Source organism: Salarias fasciatus (assembly GCF_902148845.1).
Source record: "Salarias fasciatus chromosome 23 unlocalized genomic scaffold, fSalaFa1.1 super_scaffold_20, whole genome shotgun sequence".
Taxonomy (NCBI): domain Eukaryota; kingdom Metazoa; phylum Chordata; class Actinopteri; order Blenniiformes; family Blenniidae; genus Salarias; species Salarias fasciatus.
In genome coordinates, this window is record NW_021941230.1 from 6682016 (window position 1) to 6699722 (window position 17707).

Consider the following 17707-nt stretch of genomic DNA (forward strand, 5'->3'; position numbering starts at 1 on the left):
CTCCTCCTGGAGACAACAGAGACCGCTCTGAACTACTGAGTGCCTCTCCCCCTTTTCTGATGAACCGAATAGGCTGGTGCAGAGGAGTTACTGGGCTGGACTCGTTCACCTGCGGTCTGCGCACCTCCATCACTTCGGCTATTTTCCGCAGTACTCGGTCGTGTCGCCACCCATAGCGACCCTGCGTCAGGGCTGCTTTGCAGCTGGACAGGATGCGTTGCAGGCTGGGATTCTGGTGCCGCAGAGAGGGCAAAGGTCGTCCGTGCCGTACCACAGATGTAGGTTCTGTGGACTTGGGAGGGTATCTATCGTACGTGCTCCTAATCAGGAAACTCAGTCGGGCTTGGGGCGTTTTCCACAAGTCGGCCCATGCGATGGTTCTTTCGATTACGCCCTCCCATGTTGTCCACTTGCCTTGGAGAGACTGGCTCACTGCTTTGAGCCTGTAACCTTCATGCTCCTCTTTCGTGACCTCTTGGACAATCAGCTTTTTCCTCTCTGCTTCAGCGGCTTTTGACCACATCTTAGTTGCTGTTCCCCATCCGAGGCCTGCTCTCCCATGTTGTACCATTCCCACAACCTCTTGGTGTTTCAGTCGGTACAGTGGCCTGGTCTACTGCCTGGGATGCGTGCCATTTTCTTCCAGTGCTAACAGCTGGCTTTGCTTTTTGCAATATAACAAGACAAGATGATGCGTCATAGGTCTGATGGCTTTTCAGTTTTGTTCATTGGCAGGAATATCAGTTAAAAACACACTATAAAATGTTGAGTGAAATAAGTATTTCATCCCCAATCAAAATATTAGCTGGTTCATGGCAGAGAGACCCTTGTTTGCAGGAGCTGAAGTTTGATTTTTCTTGTAGAATTTGACCCTTTTCTCTTTACAGTCAGTTTGGAGCTAGAAGTTTGGGCTCCTTTACAGGTTCCAGTTCGGTTGTGGCCTGGCTCGGAGCAGGTCTACACTCTGCTCCCAGACCTCTTATTCTGGGTGAAACTTACTCTCTGGACTTTTGTTGCTCATTTGCAGATTAAGTGAAGTGTTTTTTTTCCCCCCTTTTTTCAACACACTGGGAAAAAAAGAAACAGGCCTGCAACAAAGTAATTTAATATACAGCAAAGTGTTTCCCAGGCTTTAAGATCTGCATACACAGTAATAAGATAAATCTTTTCCCCAGAGTTTTTAGTTTATTGTTATACCCAGAACTGGAGTAAAACTGAGTTGTTATATCAAGTTAAGCAGGGTTAAAGGACTCTGGAGTGTTTTCTGCATGGTAGACGGGCTTCGTAAATGGGAGGTATTTCAGGGATCAGTTTTGGGTAAATAGTCAGAACAGAGCTGAAGGCATGGTGCAGAGGTGAGGCTCGCTCTCTGGTGATCCTGGAGCCCAGATTACAGCCTCTTGTGGGACGGTTTCGGCCCACGGGCCTTATGTTTGACACCCCTGCAAGTAAGACCGTCTCAATAGTTAATAAATACAATTAAGATTATTTTTTTATGTGAGAAATTATGATTTTCACATCATTTTTGTCTCTTATGTTTATAAATCTTAAAATATATTTTATTACACTCAAATTTTCAGTTTGAATGTCCAGTGTTTTAGTTTTGTGCCAGCTGAAAGGATAAATATGCAAATTTCAGTATCTAATCTGAGGAAAAACTTTTTATTTTTGTCTAATTTTAATATCTTTGTTGGATCAGTTTAAAGGAATGTGAATGAAGCCGGTATCCAAACTGTTGTCAGTTGTAGTTGTTGCTCTATAAGTTGTATATAATGATAAAAAAAAATCACAATTTATTTTTTAATCGTTCATGGAGCTATATTTATTTCTTATTTTTATCCAAAAGCGGATTTTACTCCTTCAATAAATGTTGAATGGACTGAAAAATCGCAGCAGTTGTGCGTGGATTCCTCTAGAGGGCAGCAGAGGACACTGAATGAGCCCCGCTCTCTCTGGAACGATGACTGCGCTTCCCTCACCGTCCCTGGCAATCCTCTGCTTTCTGTAGTTATTCCTCTAATCTGGCCAATTAGAAGTTTCTGGCTTTTACATGGACCACAAATCCAGATCTTTATTGTCCCTTTTTTGATCATGCCAGCTCGTTTTTGGGTCCCCCGGATGGGAAAAAAAAAGAGATTTTTCCTCTGCAGCTGCTCCAGACCAGCATCATGAAAATTTATGTGCTGTGTCTTGTTGCTGGTGGAGGGTTTTATTTTATTCATTTATTTATTTATTTATTTATTTATTTATTTGGCACAGGATGACCCTGAAGTAAACTTCTCACACTGTTTCGTAAACAGACCGGATGCAAATCTTTTCTAATTGTCGCTAAAGTCAAATTAAAAAGCCCTGAATGTACAATATAATGCAATATCCTGGGAAAAAGAGCACTTTCTTATCCCAATTTCTTGTTGACCTCGCGAAATCTCCTCTTTCTTCCTTGTTTCACTTCGTTTTGCACAGGTAGATGACAGAATTACGCACCTCAGACCAAAACAGACAGGTGTATCGACAGGCGCGTGTCAAGACTAATAGCCAATCAGGAGGGGTGATAAGTGAAGTGGGCGGACTTCCAAAATAATAATAGTTTAAAAAAAAGGGACAAAATGCTCCTAATCTTTTAGATAATAGGCTGGGGAAGATGTCGATCACTGGGAAGAAGGCGTGTTCTCAACTCCGGCAGCACCGGCACCGACACCGACACCCCATCCCGGCACGCACTCCTCCTCCTCCTCCTCCTCCTCCTCTTCCTCCGACCACCGGCGCAATGGCAGAGTGAGAGGGGAGTGCGCGTGTGGCTTCAGAGTGTCCGCGAGAGGAAAGCGACCTTAAAACACTGGACTTGGGATCCGATAAACAAACACAAACGAGTGCGTAAAAAAAAAAAAAAAAAGCGCTCGGACGCGCAGGGGGACTGTGCCAAAGATCTAAAGCCTCCAAGAAGACTTCTTTCTTTCTTTCTTTCGTATTTATTTCTCTCCGTGTGTGCGCGTGTGAACAGCGAGGATATCTTAATTGGACATGTGAGTTACGGGAGATAACAAACACCGAAGATGAAGTTCCCAGCTTGCGTCCTCGTCACTCTGGTGGTGATCCGATCGAGCGCGGCGCAGTCAGGTGAGTGTTTTTTTTTTTTTTATGGATCCGGATTCAACCCCAGTGTTTAAAACCCCAGCCACGTTGATTTTTTTTTTTTTTTTTTTGATGTTTTATCTGGATACACACACACACACCTGGTGCAATCGGTGAGCTCCGGCTGCTCCGGAGCGAGTCGGGACTCTGCGTAAAAAGCTCTCCAAAAAAAAAAAAAAAAAGTGCAAATCTTGCGTCTGGATCGTTCAAATCTTTGCATTTTAAGGTGAAAACGAAGCGCTTTAGTGTCTCGGTTTCGTCCTGGAAGATCTAATAGCCCTACATTTTTGCGTCAAATTGAATCAATGCGCAGCAATTCCTGTTAAATATCCGCTGTAACGCACATCCGCTGTATGGATCGGTTGCACCAAGTGGCATACTTTCCGTTCCTCGCTGCTTTTTTTTAATAATTTATATGTTAGATACATCGAGGGGGGTTTTTATTCAAGCGGTGGGGGGGGGGGGGGGGGGGGGGTCTGCGCTTTCATCACTCGGACCCCCCGTGGTGTCGATCCCCCTGATAAAATATCACTTTAATGCTCCTGCAACGTCCCTGTCCAAGACTTTTTTTTTTTTTTTTTTTTAAAGAAAGCTTCTTTCCGACACTCAGCAGTCAATTTACAGAGAAGTTTGTTAATTTAATGAATCTAGGGTTTCCTTTTGGAGGCTATTTGCTCGTCAGATGCTAAAAATTCGAGGTTTTTTTTTTTTTAACGCGGCGTTCCTGGGAGACTCTGCTGGCGATTGCTTGAGATTCTGATGTTTACATTCATGGCTGAACTTTTTCTTTGCACTTGTTCGCCAAGGTGTGGGGAGATGTACGAAATGAAGCAAACTTCACAAACTCATTCGAATAAATGAGATTTTGATGCTTAAACATGAATCTGGAGGAGTCTCAGAGGATTCAGTGACGGGCTGAGTTGTGAGACACACACACATAAGCATACACACACACACACACACACACACACCCTGCTGACTCTCATGTGGATGCATGGCCCTGAATGCTTGCCTGTTAAGCAGGAGTGGATGGATGCACGGATGGATGGGCGACAGGCGGGATGAATGGGGAGGGAAAGAGAAGTGGCACTCTCTCTCTCTCTCTCTCCGCTTTATTTATTCTCCACGCATGCAACTCGCCATCCAAGATATTTGTGATGCAAATTCTGGGAAGGGAGGGGGGGGGGGGGGGTGGCGAGAATCTCAGCTATGCCTCTTGGGAAGTTCATTGTGTGTCGGCGCTGGTGGGTGCAAACTCAGTGGATATTTGTGTGTGTTGTCTTTCTCTTTTTTTCCCCCATTTTAATATTCCTCCTCATTGTGGTTTAGGATAAGAAAAGGAAAAAAAGCCCAGCTCACTCTGGGCTTCGTATATCAATCACATTTAAAGACGTGTGAGGGGAAGTGAAGGCGAGAGATGTTCTCTGTTTAAGATGGTGATTGGATCTGTCTGTGCTCCCCTGTTGTGAGACAAATGTCTGTAGTATTGCTGCCAGTCAGCCGTTCCGCTTTGTGTGTGTGTTTGTGTGTGTGTGTGTATGTGTGTGTGTGTTTTGGGCACATGCACATCTGCAAACCAAAACATTGATCAACCTGCTCACTTGTTTACATGTTGTTTTTTTTGACCAAATTGCCACAGAACTGAAGCATTTCCCGCCTGTTTTCGTTCCCACGAGGAAATAGTTAAAGTATTGATTTAGCTTTTTTGCGGCAATGTCGGCTTAAAGGTGCAACTAATTGATTAATACGGGGATTCCTTTCCATTCTTGTCCAGAAAATAGACGATTATGATGATTGGTTGTAGGATCTCACGCTGGGTAATGTGATTCAGAATGCAGGAACTGTTCATGAAAGCTCCAGAATACTGGTGTCAGAAACAGTTTAGTAGATTTAGAATCAGCCTCCATTAACTTTTACTTTAAAGTTTTTCTTTATGCAGATGATGGAAATGTCTACTTTTTTGTTATAAGAAACTAAACAATTAGACAGAAAATGACAACAAGCTCAACATGAAGCCAATTTCCATACAGTGAAATAGTCAAACACGTCTGTAACTGATGCATTATGGGTATTTTTTTTTACACCTTGACAGCGTGGCTTTGAGGCTAGTCTGAACGCAACAGGATGGCCAGTTTTCAAGACAGCCCAGGTTTTGGTGTTGTTGTGATTTTTGTGAATATCATTGAAGTTTTAAGCAGTTCGCTTGGTGGTTTGACCAGATTGGGGCCTCCTGCAGGCCTGATGTGGCCCGCGGGCCTTATGTTTGGCACCCCCACTTTACGAAGTGAAACACGGCGAAATTACAGTCGTTTCGATCGTGAAGCCCTGTTGACGCGACAATGTTTTTCAAGTGAAACCGAACAACTTTAGCTGCATCTCAGGCCTCGGTTTATGCAGCAACGGTTTTGGGAGACATGGAAACATGGGAAAACACAGCTTTTTGGGGAAAAAAACTGACTCCGTCTCCATGGAAACGGACAAAGGAACTTTGGTAGTTTTAGATTTGACGAACGCAACTTGCCTTCCCTCTGTCAAGCAACCAACAAACCAACCTGCGGCCCGGACACGCTCGCTCCATCGTCTCCTGTCATTTCCGTGTAAACGGACGTCGTTTTCAAAACGCGAAACTTTTTGGAAACGGCAACGCGACGGGACTTGTTTGCCGCCGGGGCTGTGTTGGGAAGACCTTTGTTGGTTTATTCATGAAGATTAAAAGCTGTGTGCGCGCCTCGGCTGCAACAATCTTATCACCTTTTTAAATGAAGTACACAGTGGTGATTTCCAACTCCTCTTCTATCTCGCTGAAAACAAACGGCCCGAACGTTTTAATCGGCACCGGCTCTCGACTGCGTGTGTGTGTGTGTTTGGGTGACATTTAAAGATCTCCTGTGAAATGGCCTAGGAGGGGTGGGGGTGTTGGGCATTGGGGGGGGGGGATGCCAGTGTCGAATTACTGGGCGTTTGTCAACTGGCACGCCGGGAGCTGCGAGCTGGAGCTGGGCTTTGTAGACGACCGGTGGAAATGAGAATTTATTACAAGCTAATTAAGCTGCTTCTTCCTCTTTTTTCTTTTTTTTTTTTTGATAGCATCAGTCTAGACCGCGGAGGTCTTTATTTGACAGCATGAGAGATGAGGGGGGCGAAGGAATTCAATCTTGCTCTAAATTAGTCAACACGGCTATCGTAGCTCGATATCGGCCCGGACGGACGGACGGTCGGTTTGTTCGGAAGATACAGTACGGTACGGAAAGACGAAAACGCCGCCGTCCGTTGAGGTTTCGCTGTTTTCCTGGAGTCTCGGGGATGATGATGGAAGCTCCTCCGAGGCCCGAGACGGCGGCGCGCTGCGTCTCGTGCTTTCCCGGCGCTCAGATGGCTATCGGACAAAGATGACGCTGTTCTCTCCCGATTGCCTTTTTGTTCTCCCACGTTCCTCTTCTTTTTTTTTTTTTGGTCTGCCTGACATTTTGTTCGCCCGCCAGCCGTTACAGAGGGGGCTTCTGTTCCCGGAGTTCACGTACCACCCAAATATTTACAGGGAAATCGCGACGTGCGCAGCGTGTGGGGAAGGGAAACGCATCCAAGATTTGGGGGCGTCTTTTATTGGCCTGCGGAAACATCCCGAAGCTTCTTAGTCCCTCTCGGGCTCTGGCGTTTGTGTTTGTGTAGTTGGCAGGACGGACTTTTGAACCCCCACCACCCCCCCCCTCGTGCTTTTGCTTCCTAATGATGAGCATGGCTGGCTTTGGTCATGCCGAGGAGTCGGCTGCCAGCTCCTGGTGCGAGTTAGATTGGCCGGTGGAAAGACGAGAGAAGCCTGGCACAGATGTCCCTCTTTTCAGGAGGAGCGAGCTCTCGCTCGCACGCAGAAAAAACACTGCGCACCGGGGGCGGGGGGGGGATTCGCCGTAAAATCAGGGGTGTCAAACACGTTTTTAGTCTCTCTCCGGCCCAGTTTGATCTCGAGTGGGGAGAATGGAGCCGAGACCACCTTTTCGATGTTACGCAGATGATGAAAATGTCTATATTCTCACCAAAAACACGGAAATCAGCCACATTTTCATGAATTAGAAGTATTCGTTCTTCGTTTTTTTCACTGGTAAAGTTGCTTTTCACCATTTTTAACTCGACGCAAAGCCAGTTTTGATCACACAAACCACAGAAATCGTCTGTAGCCGTCGCATTGTGGGTATTTAATTCATGAGCGACGTTTTCTTTATCGGCATTTCACCACTTGAGGTGTCAAAGCAGCCCTAAAGCCTGATGCTTCCTCCGCCGTGCTTCGCTTCATTGCCGATGTCCATGGTGCCGCAGCTCCAGTTTTCAGTATTTCATTTAAAAGTTGACGCATTCTCTTCAACGTCCCGCCTCCCGTTTGGGGTCTCAGAAGTTTTTATGTGTTTTTTTTTTTTAATTGCAAGGCTGCTCTGTTTTCCTCTCCGTTCGCTCCGAGGCTGGAAGTTTCTCCTCGCGGTCCGAGCGAGGGAAGAAAAGACAGGAAGGACGGAGGAATCTGGTTTCTTTTCCCTCCTCTGTTTTCTTCGAGACCACTGGAGGGTTTGTTCGGCCCGCCACTTGTAATTCCACTCAGAGACAAATGCCTCCGTCCTGCGTCTGAGGGGCTTCCTACACACACACACACAGACACACACACACTCCAGGCTGACTCACAACACTTTCCCCTCCTCGTATAAGTCTTCCCCCTTTCTTTATTTCATTAGCTCTTTTCCTCTTTCGCTTCTATTTCCTTATCGCCACGTCTCACCTAGTCTCCCTCCTGTTCTCATCCATTAACGTCTCTGCTTTATTTCCCTGTCCCGTTTCATCCGTCCTTGTGTTTTCTCTACCACACACACACACACACACGGCCTATAAACCCTTCAGCTGGAGGTTTAGATGTTGACTTTTGAGCTACTGTTGTTGAGAAAGAAGCAGGATTATGCTCAATCTTTCTCGGTAAAGCAGCAAATCGTAGAGAGCGTTGGCTCCGGGCCACGTTCCTGCGACGTTTTCAAGTGAAAATGTAGCAATTTCATCGGGTTTTCAGCGTCCGTCGATGTCCGTCAAGACAGACGCAACTTCTTCAAAAACTGGCGAAACTCTTCTAAAACTGTGCTCCAACTCCATCGCCGCCATGGAAACGAGGGAAAATGCGACTTTTTAAAACCGTTAAGTGTGTCGTGTGCCACAACTCCCAGAGAGGAAATCAACAGCGGTCGTCAGCTGAAGTGTCGAACAGTCTCGGCCGTTCAGCTTTAGATTTTGGGGGGGAAAGAACTCCGGTTTCTTGGTCGGAAGACTTACACGGAATCGCGATCCGCTCAAATATTTATGCGCGGCCCATACATTCGCCTTGTGTGTTTGCGCTCTTGTGTGTTTGCGCTGTGTGTGTGTGTGTACACGCTTTGATTTTTACACTCGGGCTGCGAGCCAGCGCAGGAAGTGGGACGGCATTCAGCCCCCCCCCCCTTCTCTTTGATTGGCAGCGCTTCCTCGGCGGCGCTGGGATCAAGAGCCATCCACTCCCCGTCTTTCACAGGCGGTCTGGGCTTTTCTCTACCCCCGGTTCCTTTAGCCTCCTTTCACTCCGTTCCCGTCTGGCCTTCTGTTCTACCTTCTCAGCACAATAGACGAAATTCACGTCGCGAGAGTATTCTCCTTCAGAAAAGGAGGAGAATTCATCTTTCTCATCCCGTAATTTACCCGCGAGCGGCGGATTTCCGTCCTTATCTTCCTACCTCTGCTTAAAAATGACCAATTTTAGATGCGTATCGATACTCTTGTTGTGTGTGTGTGTGTGTGTGTGTTGCCGAGCCCGCCTGGTGCATTATGTTTCAGTATTATGTGCGAGCTAATCCCTGGTAAGACATTCACGGCAACTAATCTGTTTAATTACACTACAAATTAAGGATATTTACTGTTCCAAGACTTTTATGCGACACCCGCCTTAATCAGGGGCCTTAATCTGTCTGGCACTACCAGAGAGTGTGTGTGTGTGACTTTCTCTGTGTGTGTGTGTGTGCGCTCAGGCATGTTCGACGTTGTGTCTATCAGGCTGTTTCTGCCAGAGTCTGGATTTTTTATTTATTTATTTTTTTTTACCCGATTCCTGAAGATTTGCCCACAATTAAAGAAGGACGGAAAGATTACTGGGTTGTTGTTTTTTTTGTGGCGATTGTCATGTGTGTGTGTGTGTGAAAATCATCATTTACAAGGATTAGAAATGAGTGAGGATGACGCTCCAGTAATGAAAGGATGCAACCCTTCAGTACTTCCGCTAATTCCGTGAGATTAAAAACTGTGTTCAGACCGTGGAAACATGCCGGGTTCTTTGTTAAAGGCAGGATAATGACAATAAACTGCGTGTGTTTGTGTGTGTGTGTGTGTGCGCGCACGTTGATGTGTTTCTGAATGGGAATTGATGGAAAGTCAAGTTTCGGGGTCAAAATTTGGCTTCTTTAATCGTTTAATTCAACAGGGAAAAGAAAAAAAAGTCAAAAATCGTCACGTTTTGTTGGAAAATGTTCGGTTTTCTGGAAGAAACACAGCCTGCTCTGTCTGTGTTGTCATAAAATGTGCAGCTTGCAAGTATCCACTTTGTTTACATGTGTAAATAAGAGCCGAGTTCCATTCCTGTTTGAAGAATAAGCTCATGCATGCACCATTTCTGGAAAATTAGACTTTTTGAAACAGTTTCGACTCAAAACTCATGACTTATATCAAATGGTGCAACTTTGAAATGAACAAAATTGAAGTGTAATCTTAAGAAACACTAAAACAGCACGTGGGAACATAAGTGTTTTGTGACAGTAAGGTCATTTTTCAAGAGAATCTTGAGCAAATCACATGAAAAAAATGTTTCATTCATACTGGTGTTTTCTTATATTCAAAGAAATGTGCATTGTATTTGCATTTGAAAGTGTAAAAAAGCCCAAACGGCTAAAAATCATGGCAAAAGTTGAAATTGAAACACAGATTTGCGTAGATCAGCTCGTTTGCATGGGTAAGTTAGGGCTGCGTTTCATTTCAAATTGAAGACTAAGCTGAAGGGTGCACCGTATTTGTAAAATAATGCATTTTTAAGCTGTTGAATTGAATAAGAAATTAAAATTTCATGAGAAATACTTCAACATGTGAGTTTTGCAACAACTGAAAGAACAGATAACTGCATTTTTCATGACGGTTGTTGGAAAATAATGCAGAAAAAGAAACCCACAAACATTTACAAGAAGTTAATTCATTGTGATGTTGCATTATATATATTACTTTGTTTTTTGATGAGGAAAAAAACTGAAATTCCAAAATTGAAAAGTAGAATTCTATGTACCGACTCGTTTGCGTGGATTAATAAGGGCTGGGTTCCATTTCAAATGACAGGAAAAGCTCATGCATCCACCGTGTTTGGAAAAATCACACTTCTTTGAAACGGCTTCAACTTGAAAAGACATGAAATAAAGTTGATTCATGAGAGCTTGGAGTTTTGGAACAACGGACAAGCCAGGTGTCAGGAGTTTTCTTGAAAATTGTTGCAAAATCATATTAAAAAAAAAAAAACCCTTGATATGTGATCGTTCATTGTGAAATTTCATTGGATTTTTTTTAAATGCATTTTTCTGTACATAAACATACTTTTGTGCAGGTAACTTCTAAAACTTGACAACTGGATTTGAACATTTTAAATCAATGTTTTTTCTTGCAAAATGTGTCATGACCTGGATGTTTATGCTCTTCATGCATCTGTTTGTGTATGTGTGTGTGTGCGCGTGTGCGTGTGTGTGTGTATGTATAGACGGGGCGCGCTGTCCTTTTGAAGCGGCCCCACCTGCGACTGTGACCTGTAATAAATGAGTGGGCGCAAGAAAGTGGCAGCCATGACAGCTGACTGGGGAGGATGGGAATAGAGAGAGAGGAAGAAGGTGGAGGTGTGTGTGTGTGTGTGTGTGCGCGCGCGAGTGTCCGGAGGAGTGTGTGTGTGTGTGTGTGTGTGTGTGTGTGTGTGTGTGTCGGAGACAAAGCGGAGGTAAAAGAGATGGAAAGTCTCGGAGGACAGATAAGGAGCGAGCATGAGAGGATGAGGTGGAGACAAAGGAAGGGGAGAGGGATTGCGGTGTCGATCGCAGAGTAACAATGCCTTGACCAGAGGTGGAGACTCTTCCTCTGTTCGTCTTTTCATCCCCATTACCCCCTCCTTCCTTTCCCCCCCCCCGCTATCTCGCCGAAGTCACCTTGCCATAGCAGAAATATAGCCGCTCCTTGAGCAGGTTTAAAGGTACATAAAACTCACAGAGGAGAAAAACCTTGGCTCGGCTTTGTGTGTGTGTGTGTGTGTGTGTGTGTGTGCGTGCGTGCATGTGTGTGTGTTTGGAGGTCACGCCACCTTTGAGGAGCGTTGATACTAATCGGTTCATATTCGTGCATCGGTCCGTTTAAGTGTCGTGTGCTCGGTATATCAAGTTAAAATGCAGAATTTCGGAGAAGCTTCGTGTTAGCATGCTTTGAAAATGATGTCCGTCGCCATGGAAACGGTTGATTTGGCTATAAACGTGAATAGTGGTGAGTCGTGTTTTCGTCCATTTCAAGACAGTCAAGGGCATTTTCAAAAAGTTGCATGTTCAACTGTTGACATTTTCCCACAGTCACGCATTTTATTTTACGTATTTTACGTATTTTAGTTATTTTCAAAAGTTCCGCTTCACCCCGTTTCTATGGAGATGGAACATTTTTGAAAAGTTGCGTTTTACCCCATATTCCATGGCAGTGTATCGCTTTCAAAAAGTTATGTTTTGCCTCGTTTTCATTAAAGACGGGACGCTTTCATAAAGTTATGTTTTTCTATCCAGATAGAATGTTTTCAAAAAGTTACCTTTTCCCCTGTTTCCATGGAGACCGTCGGAGAATTTTCAAAAAGTTGCGTTTTCCACCGTTTGCACGGAGACGGCGCATTTTCAAAAGGTTCCGTTTGGTATCTTGATTCCCTGGAGACTGTCGGGATTTTCAAAAAAGTTTCCTTTCCCTTCATTCCCACGGAGTTCCACCATTTTCAAAAAGTTCCACCTCGGGAGCTGTCCTCAGAAATGTCGATTTTTTTATGCCTCTGAGCCCTTCTGGCGTGTTTTCGAATCCATTTTTCACTTGAAGATGTTGTCGTGTGAACAGAGTCTGTTCAGTCTGGGAAAACACACACTTTATACAGTGCTCACACACACACACACACACACACACACACACACACACACTCTCGAGTTGCACCTTCCCCGGCTAAAACGCGATGGCTCCTGGCAAGGTGAGCGCCTGCTAATGGCGGGTCGTTTGCGAGACGAAAACGGGTCTAATTTGGTCTGGGGGAGGGAAGAGATGAAAAGGTGTGTTTGTGGCCACCGTGCACGTGCACGTGCGCGTGACTGTGTGTGTGTGTGTGTGTGTGTGTGTGTGTGTCCGGCAAAGGTTACGACAGCGTGTTGTCTCTGAGGAGCGCTGCTATCATGGCTGCTGAACGCTCCAATTAATCAAGCCGGGGCCACACACACACACACACACACACACACTCTCCAACTGGTGTGTGTGTGTGTGGGCGCATGCATGCGTGTGCGCCAAGGTTTCGCGATTGTGAAATATCTATTGTGTGAGCGTGAAGTGTGTCACGATCAGTGGGATGTGCCGCCCTCGTGCACAGCCTTGTTTTTGTTCAGTCTCCATGGATAATGCTAATTGGGTCACATGTACCTGAAGAAAAGGGGAAGATGAAGAACAAATACCCCGCGTGTAAGTGTGTGTATGTGTGTGTGTGAGTGAGTGCGTGTGTGTGTGTGTTATACCAATAACCCAGTTATCTGTTGTATGAATAATATCCGAGTTAAATCAAGAAGATTTGCCGTTATTGAGGAAATGAGGGGAGTTCTCTCTGAATGAATGTTGCTTTTTGGACGATTTGAAGCCTTTCAGGAAACCTAATTAATGATGAAATTACTCCAGCGTGCCGTTATTGTTCGACAAATAGCTATTTTATCAAAATTATTACGGTTTTGAGGATCTTTTTTGGATGATTCGCCGATCTGGAATCTCAAAAGGCAAAAAAAAAAGAAAAAAAGGAGGCATCGGATTGGCTGCAAACCTCCAAATTGCAGAGCGGAAAACAAGAACGAGGCTCCGTTGATGCAACGTTTTGGTGTCTGTTGACATGAGAACGCTGCGCGGAGCCACTGAAAACGTACACTTTTTGGAAACGGCTCCCAAGACCGAATTATAAATGGGGGGGGGGGGGGGGGGGGGGGGGGGGGGGGGGGGGGGGAACGCAACTTTTCGTGTTTCTTTTCCGTGTAAAACAGGAATCGTTTTCGGCATTGTCACTTGAAACGTGCAAAGAAAACTTTAATTACGACTGATTTTCACGTGCTAATATCCCCGCCTCTCTCCGAGTCTATTAAAACTCCACAGCGGCTCGGCGCCGTTGGTGTGTTTCCCTGCAGATAAAGGCCTGTGAGAAAATCCTGAGAGGAGAGGAAGGAGACAGACAGATAAACGCAAATGGAGAGAGAGAGAGAGAGAGAGAGAGAGAGAGAGAGAGAATACAAAAAAAAAATGCACGTGGTTTTTTTTTTTTTTTTTTTTTTTTGGCCGCGCGGCGTTCTGAGACGGCGCTGTCACGCCGCTGCCCTCGGAGAACCCCTGTTCCGCTTGAAAATGAAATTCTCAAAAGGCTTTCACTCCCTTGAAATCATGTTTGAAGCGCGGGGCGGCGGGGCATACAAACAGGTTCACTCACAAAACTCATTGTTGTGGTCTGTCATAGCTTCTCTGTGCTGGATTATGGAGGGCTTTTAGAGGGTTTTTTTTTTTTTTTTTCTTCCCTGGCTGAAGAAACACTTTAAATCCAGTTAGGTGAGGGGGGGAAAAAGTAAAATACTGCTCGTGAGTGCAGATCTGAGAAAGAAGTATTTATTTTTTTCGCCATGAATATGATTTAGCTGCGCGAGCGGAGCGTCATCCGTCCGTCACGCGGGTTTGGGGTGAAGCGTGAATGTCGGAGCGTCCGGAGACTCGTCTCAGTCTCAACAAGCTAGACGAGTCTGTTTAACTGAAATCTTTTGAGTAAAGGTAACTTGGCAAAATCAGTTAATCTGAGTTGACTGAACTCGGTTCGTATAAGTCGTGTTACCGTATTGGCCCGGATATAGGACGACGCCTACTTTTCAAATATAAATTTGTGACAATAAAATGTTCGAGCTTCTTCGTTCCAGGTGGTCACGTTCTCCGTTTTTCCATCAGATCACTGTGACTTCATTCGCTTCTTGGTCACCAGGCACTTTGGCTCCATCTAGTGGCGTGGATGTGTAACGACAGTCTAGTCCTCGATTATAGCACGAGCCCATTTCTGACAACACAATTTCTCTAAAAAAAAAAAAAAATATCGGCCTGTATTCAGGCCAGTATGGTAATTTAAATAGGTCCCATTTACTCACTTTGCCCGTTGTGTTCAGTGCCGACTGTGTGAAGCTGTTTCCTCGGCAACATTTCGATTGAGAAGGCGCCGTTTTGCACTTTTCACCTCGGAAGCGTATCACGATTACACGACATTTTGAAAAGGATGTCGGTTAACAGGGAAAATGCAGAAAATCGTGGCGTTTTTCCCACGTTGCCAAAAAAAAGTTGGCATGTTTTTTTAACTGTTTGCGTGTAAACAGGCGTCCAAAACGCTGCTGAAGTTTTCCGTTTTCACTTGTGAACAGGGTCTAATTTACTTTAACAAACTTTACCAGTCTGAAAGCACAGGAAATGTGTGGGATGTCCCATTTTTACGCTTAAAATGACTTGGATATTTCACAGTTATTGCATGTTTAGATTGTAAAACACAGAATTTGGATAAAAAACAAATCTGAACTATAGGAAATGAAAACGTATTTCAATGGATTCTCGTGTCAGTATTTTCTCATAATTTAAAACATCTCATGTATTTTGCGTGAATGCTTTCAAGCCATTTCACCGATCTTTGAATTACATTGTGGTGTAGCGGTTAGCGCCTTGAAGTCAAAAAATACCCGGTCGGAGTCCAGGTTGAGCCTTTCTTTGTGAAGTTTGCACTTTCTACTTGTGATCTTTTGCCTGTTTTTATGCTTTAATCTTGTTCAAAACCTTGAATTTGTGGTTAATAGATGGTTAAATGAAGGCCTTTTACAGCCAGAGCAGGGTTAGCTGCTAACGCTAACCCTATTCCAAACTTTGAAGTGGTTTGAATTTACTCATTTCCGACATTGTGAAGATCTTTTTTTTTTTTTTTTTTTCCCCCCCCGTTTCTTTCCTATTGGAATGAAGATAAAACGTTGAAGGAGAGCCTGCGCCCACGACCCTCCTCAGCACAGATACAGTCAGGCTGACGAGCAGCAAAAACAGGGGGAAGGAGAGTTAAAACGTGCCGTTTGTCCTACATAGGAACACATTAGATGCGCAGGCCGTCGTATTTCATTCCTCTCTCTCCACCGGCGGGGCTTTCATTTCCTGTCTGGGCTGTGATATCTACCTCCAGGACATCTGACATGAGTGTACAGTGAGTCCGCCGCTGCCGCACACATATAGATCCACAGAGGTGAAGAGGAGCAGAGATAGCATGAAGGAAGGAAAAAAAAAGACAAAAGAGATCTTGACAACAAGACGGCGAGCGTGATGTGTGTTCTTCCAGATCGTTACCGGGGGCGAAAAAAAAAAAAAAAAAAGACAAGCAGAGGTGAGAGGAAGTGCGGCCGCTCGCCTCTCCTCCCGCCATCTGCCCCTCCGATTCTCTCGTTTCCTTAATTAGAGCGCGGCGTCTCGAGGCGGCGTGGCGTTTTTTTTTTTTTTTTTTCCACCGGCGTGCGATCCGCACCCCGGGCGGGTCACGGCCAGGTAATTGGAGTCAACAAAACCTGCTCATTTGTGGAGGGAATGAAAGCAGTGACCTGTATTTTTTAACTTAAATGAACACGATTACAGCCTCGTTTTTTTTTTTTTTTTTGTTCGTAATTAATTACAAACCTTCTCATCGCCTGCCACTCATTTAACTTATCCACTGTTTTTGTCCGCCAACATGTGCTGGACGTATTGAGCAAGTGATCATTTCCAAACTGGCAAAAACTTGAAAAGCCTGGAGGGAAAATGGGGAAAATAGTACCTTATATCTTTAATTGGCATGTTTCTGGTCCAATTTTTCTGTCATTTTTCTAAATATTGGCAGGTTTGCCGTTTTTAAATTTTCGAATACAGTTGAAGTTGGATCCGTCTCCTCGAATAAATAAAATCCAGAGTTCATTACAGAAGTGACTTCCCGCTGATTTCAGGGAGTTAGGAAGGGTCCCGTTGCTCTTTGCGCCTGAGATCAAGCCTTTTCAAAAAAAAAAAAAAAAATAAATCCTTAAAATTGACAGAGCTGACAATAACCAACCAAACGAGCCTCACAGCTCCCACTTTGCTGTCACGTCCTTTGAGTTTTCTTTTTTTTTTTTTTGCTCGACAAATTGAAAATAACGCCGTCCGTCCAAACGGTTGTGGAGCCCGGCTGTCAATTCCGTCCCGTCTTCCCCGCGTGAAATCTCCCCGGAGTGATGCGACGGGGCGTTTTTTTGGGCCGCTCGTTTTCGCAGATAATAGGAGAAGCTTTCCGACTTCAGTGACAATGCAATTTGAGAGATGTGCAACGGAGTCGCCGAAATCCGTCGGAATATCGTCAATCAGATACCGATGGAAAGAGAAGAGAACTTTTTTGAAAAAAGCTCAAACTCTGTCTCCGTGGAAACAGGAAAACACAACCCTTTTAAAATGGACTCTAATAAAGGGAAACATGGCCGCCGGAGCTAATGTGGAATGCCAATGGAAATAAAAAAAACCCGCATTGCAGGTTGTGCTTTAAAGAAAATCATCCATCATCTCCGTGATCGAGGACACTGACAGGCTGATATCTGATATTTAATAAAAGGCCAGTGTCTGCGAGATAAAATGGCAAACCAATATATCTAACCCTATATTGTCTGACAGTCGGAGCTTTTGTGGGACTGCGTGGGAATGAAGGCTGCTGAGTCATTCGGTGCGGCGGGAAATCAGATCAATGGGGCGTGTTCGGTGGGGGGGGGGGGTTTATGCTAATCGTGTAAACGGGGCGACGTTTGACCGCGTCGGGTCTCGGTGAGGTTTTCCTCTCTTGAAACCCCCCACCAGAGAGCGACGGGCCCGTCACTCCTCTCCTCTCTCACCCCCGCCTCCTTTCAACCTCCGCCGTCTATCCACCCATCCATCCATCCATCCATCCATCTGTCTCCGCCTGGAAGTTTCTGAGCGGCGAGAGCGAGATGGGAAGTCAGCAAAGCGCCGAGCCGCTGACTCGGCAAAGTCTTGAGTTTTCGTCAACGGTGCTGTTGTTGCTGTTTTTTTTTTTTTTCTCGCGCCGCTTCCAGGCTCCGCGCTCTTTTGTTGTATGACATCAAACATGCGGGGAACCCACACTCGGCGCTCCTTCAATCCCCCTCGTCAGCCGAGTTCAGCTCGGCGGCTCCGTCGCCACCAGGGACCGCGGAAACCTTCATCCCGGGCAAAAAAAGTAGGGGGGGGGGGG

At 45.2% G+C, this 17707-nt stretch overlaps 1 protein-coding gene across 1 annotated transcript in view; it reads left to right on the forward strand.

Moving 5' to 3' along the window:
- Positions 1 to 2982: 2982 nt before the first annotated feature.
- Positions 2983 to 17707, forward strand: part of LOC115383847 (receptor tyrosine-protein kinase erbB-4-like) — a 267754-nt gene continuing 253029 nt past the window's right edge. The window contains exon 1 of the mRNA XM_030086039.1: positions 2983 to 3117. Coding sequence (XP_029941899.1) covers positions 3054 to 3117 — 64 coding nt within the window. The 5' untranslated portion in view covers positions 2983 to 3053. The remainder of the gene's footprint in view (positions 3118 to 17707) is intronic.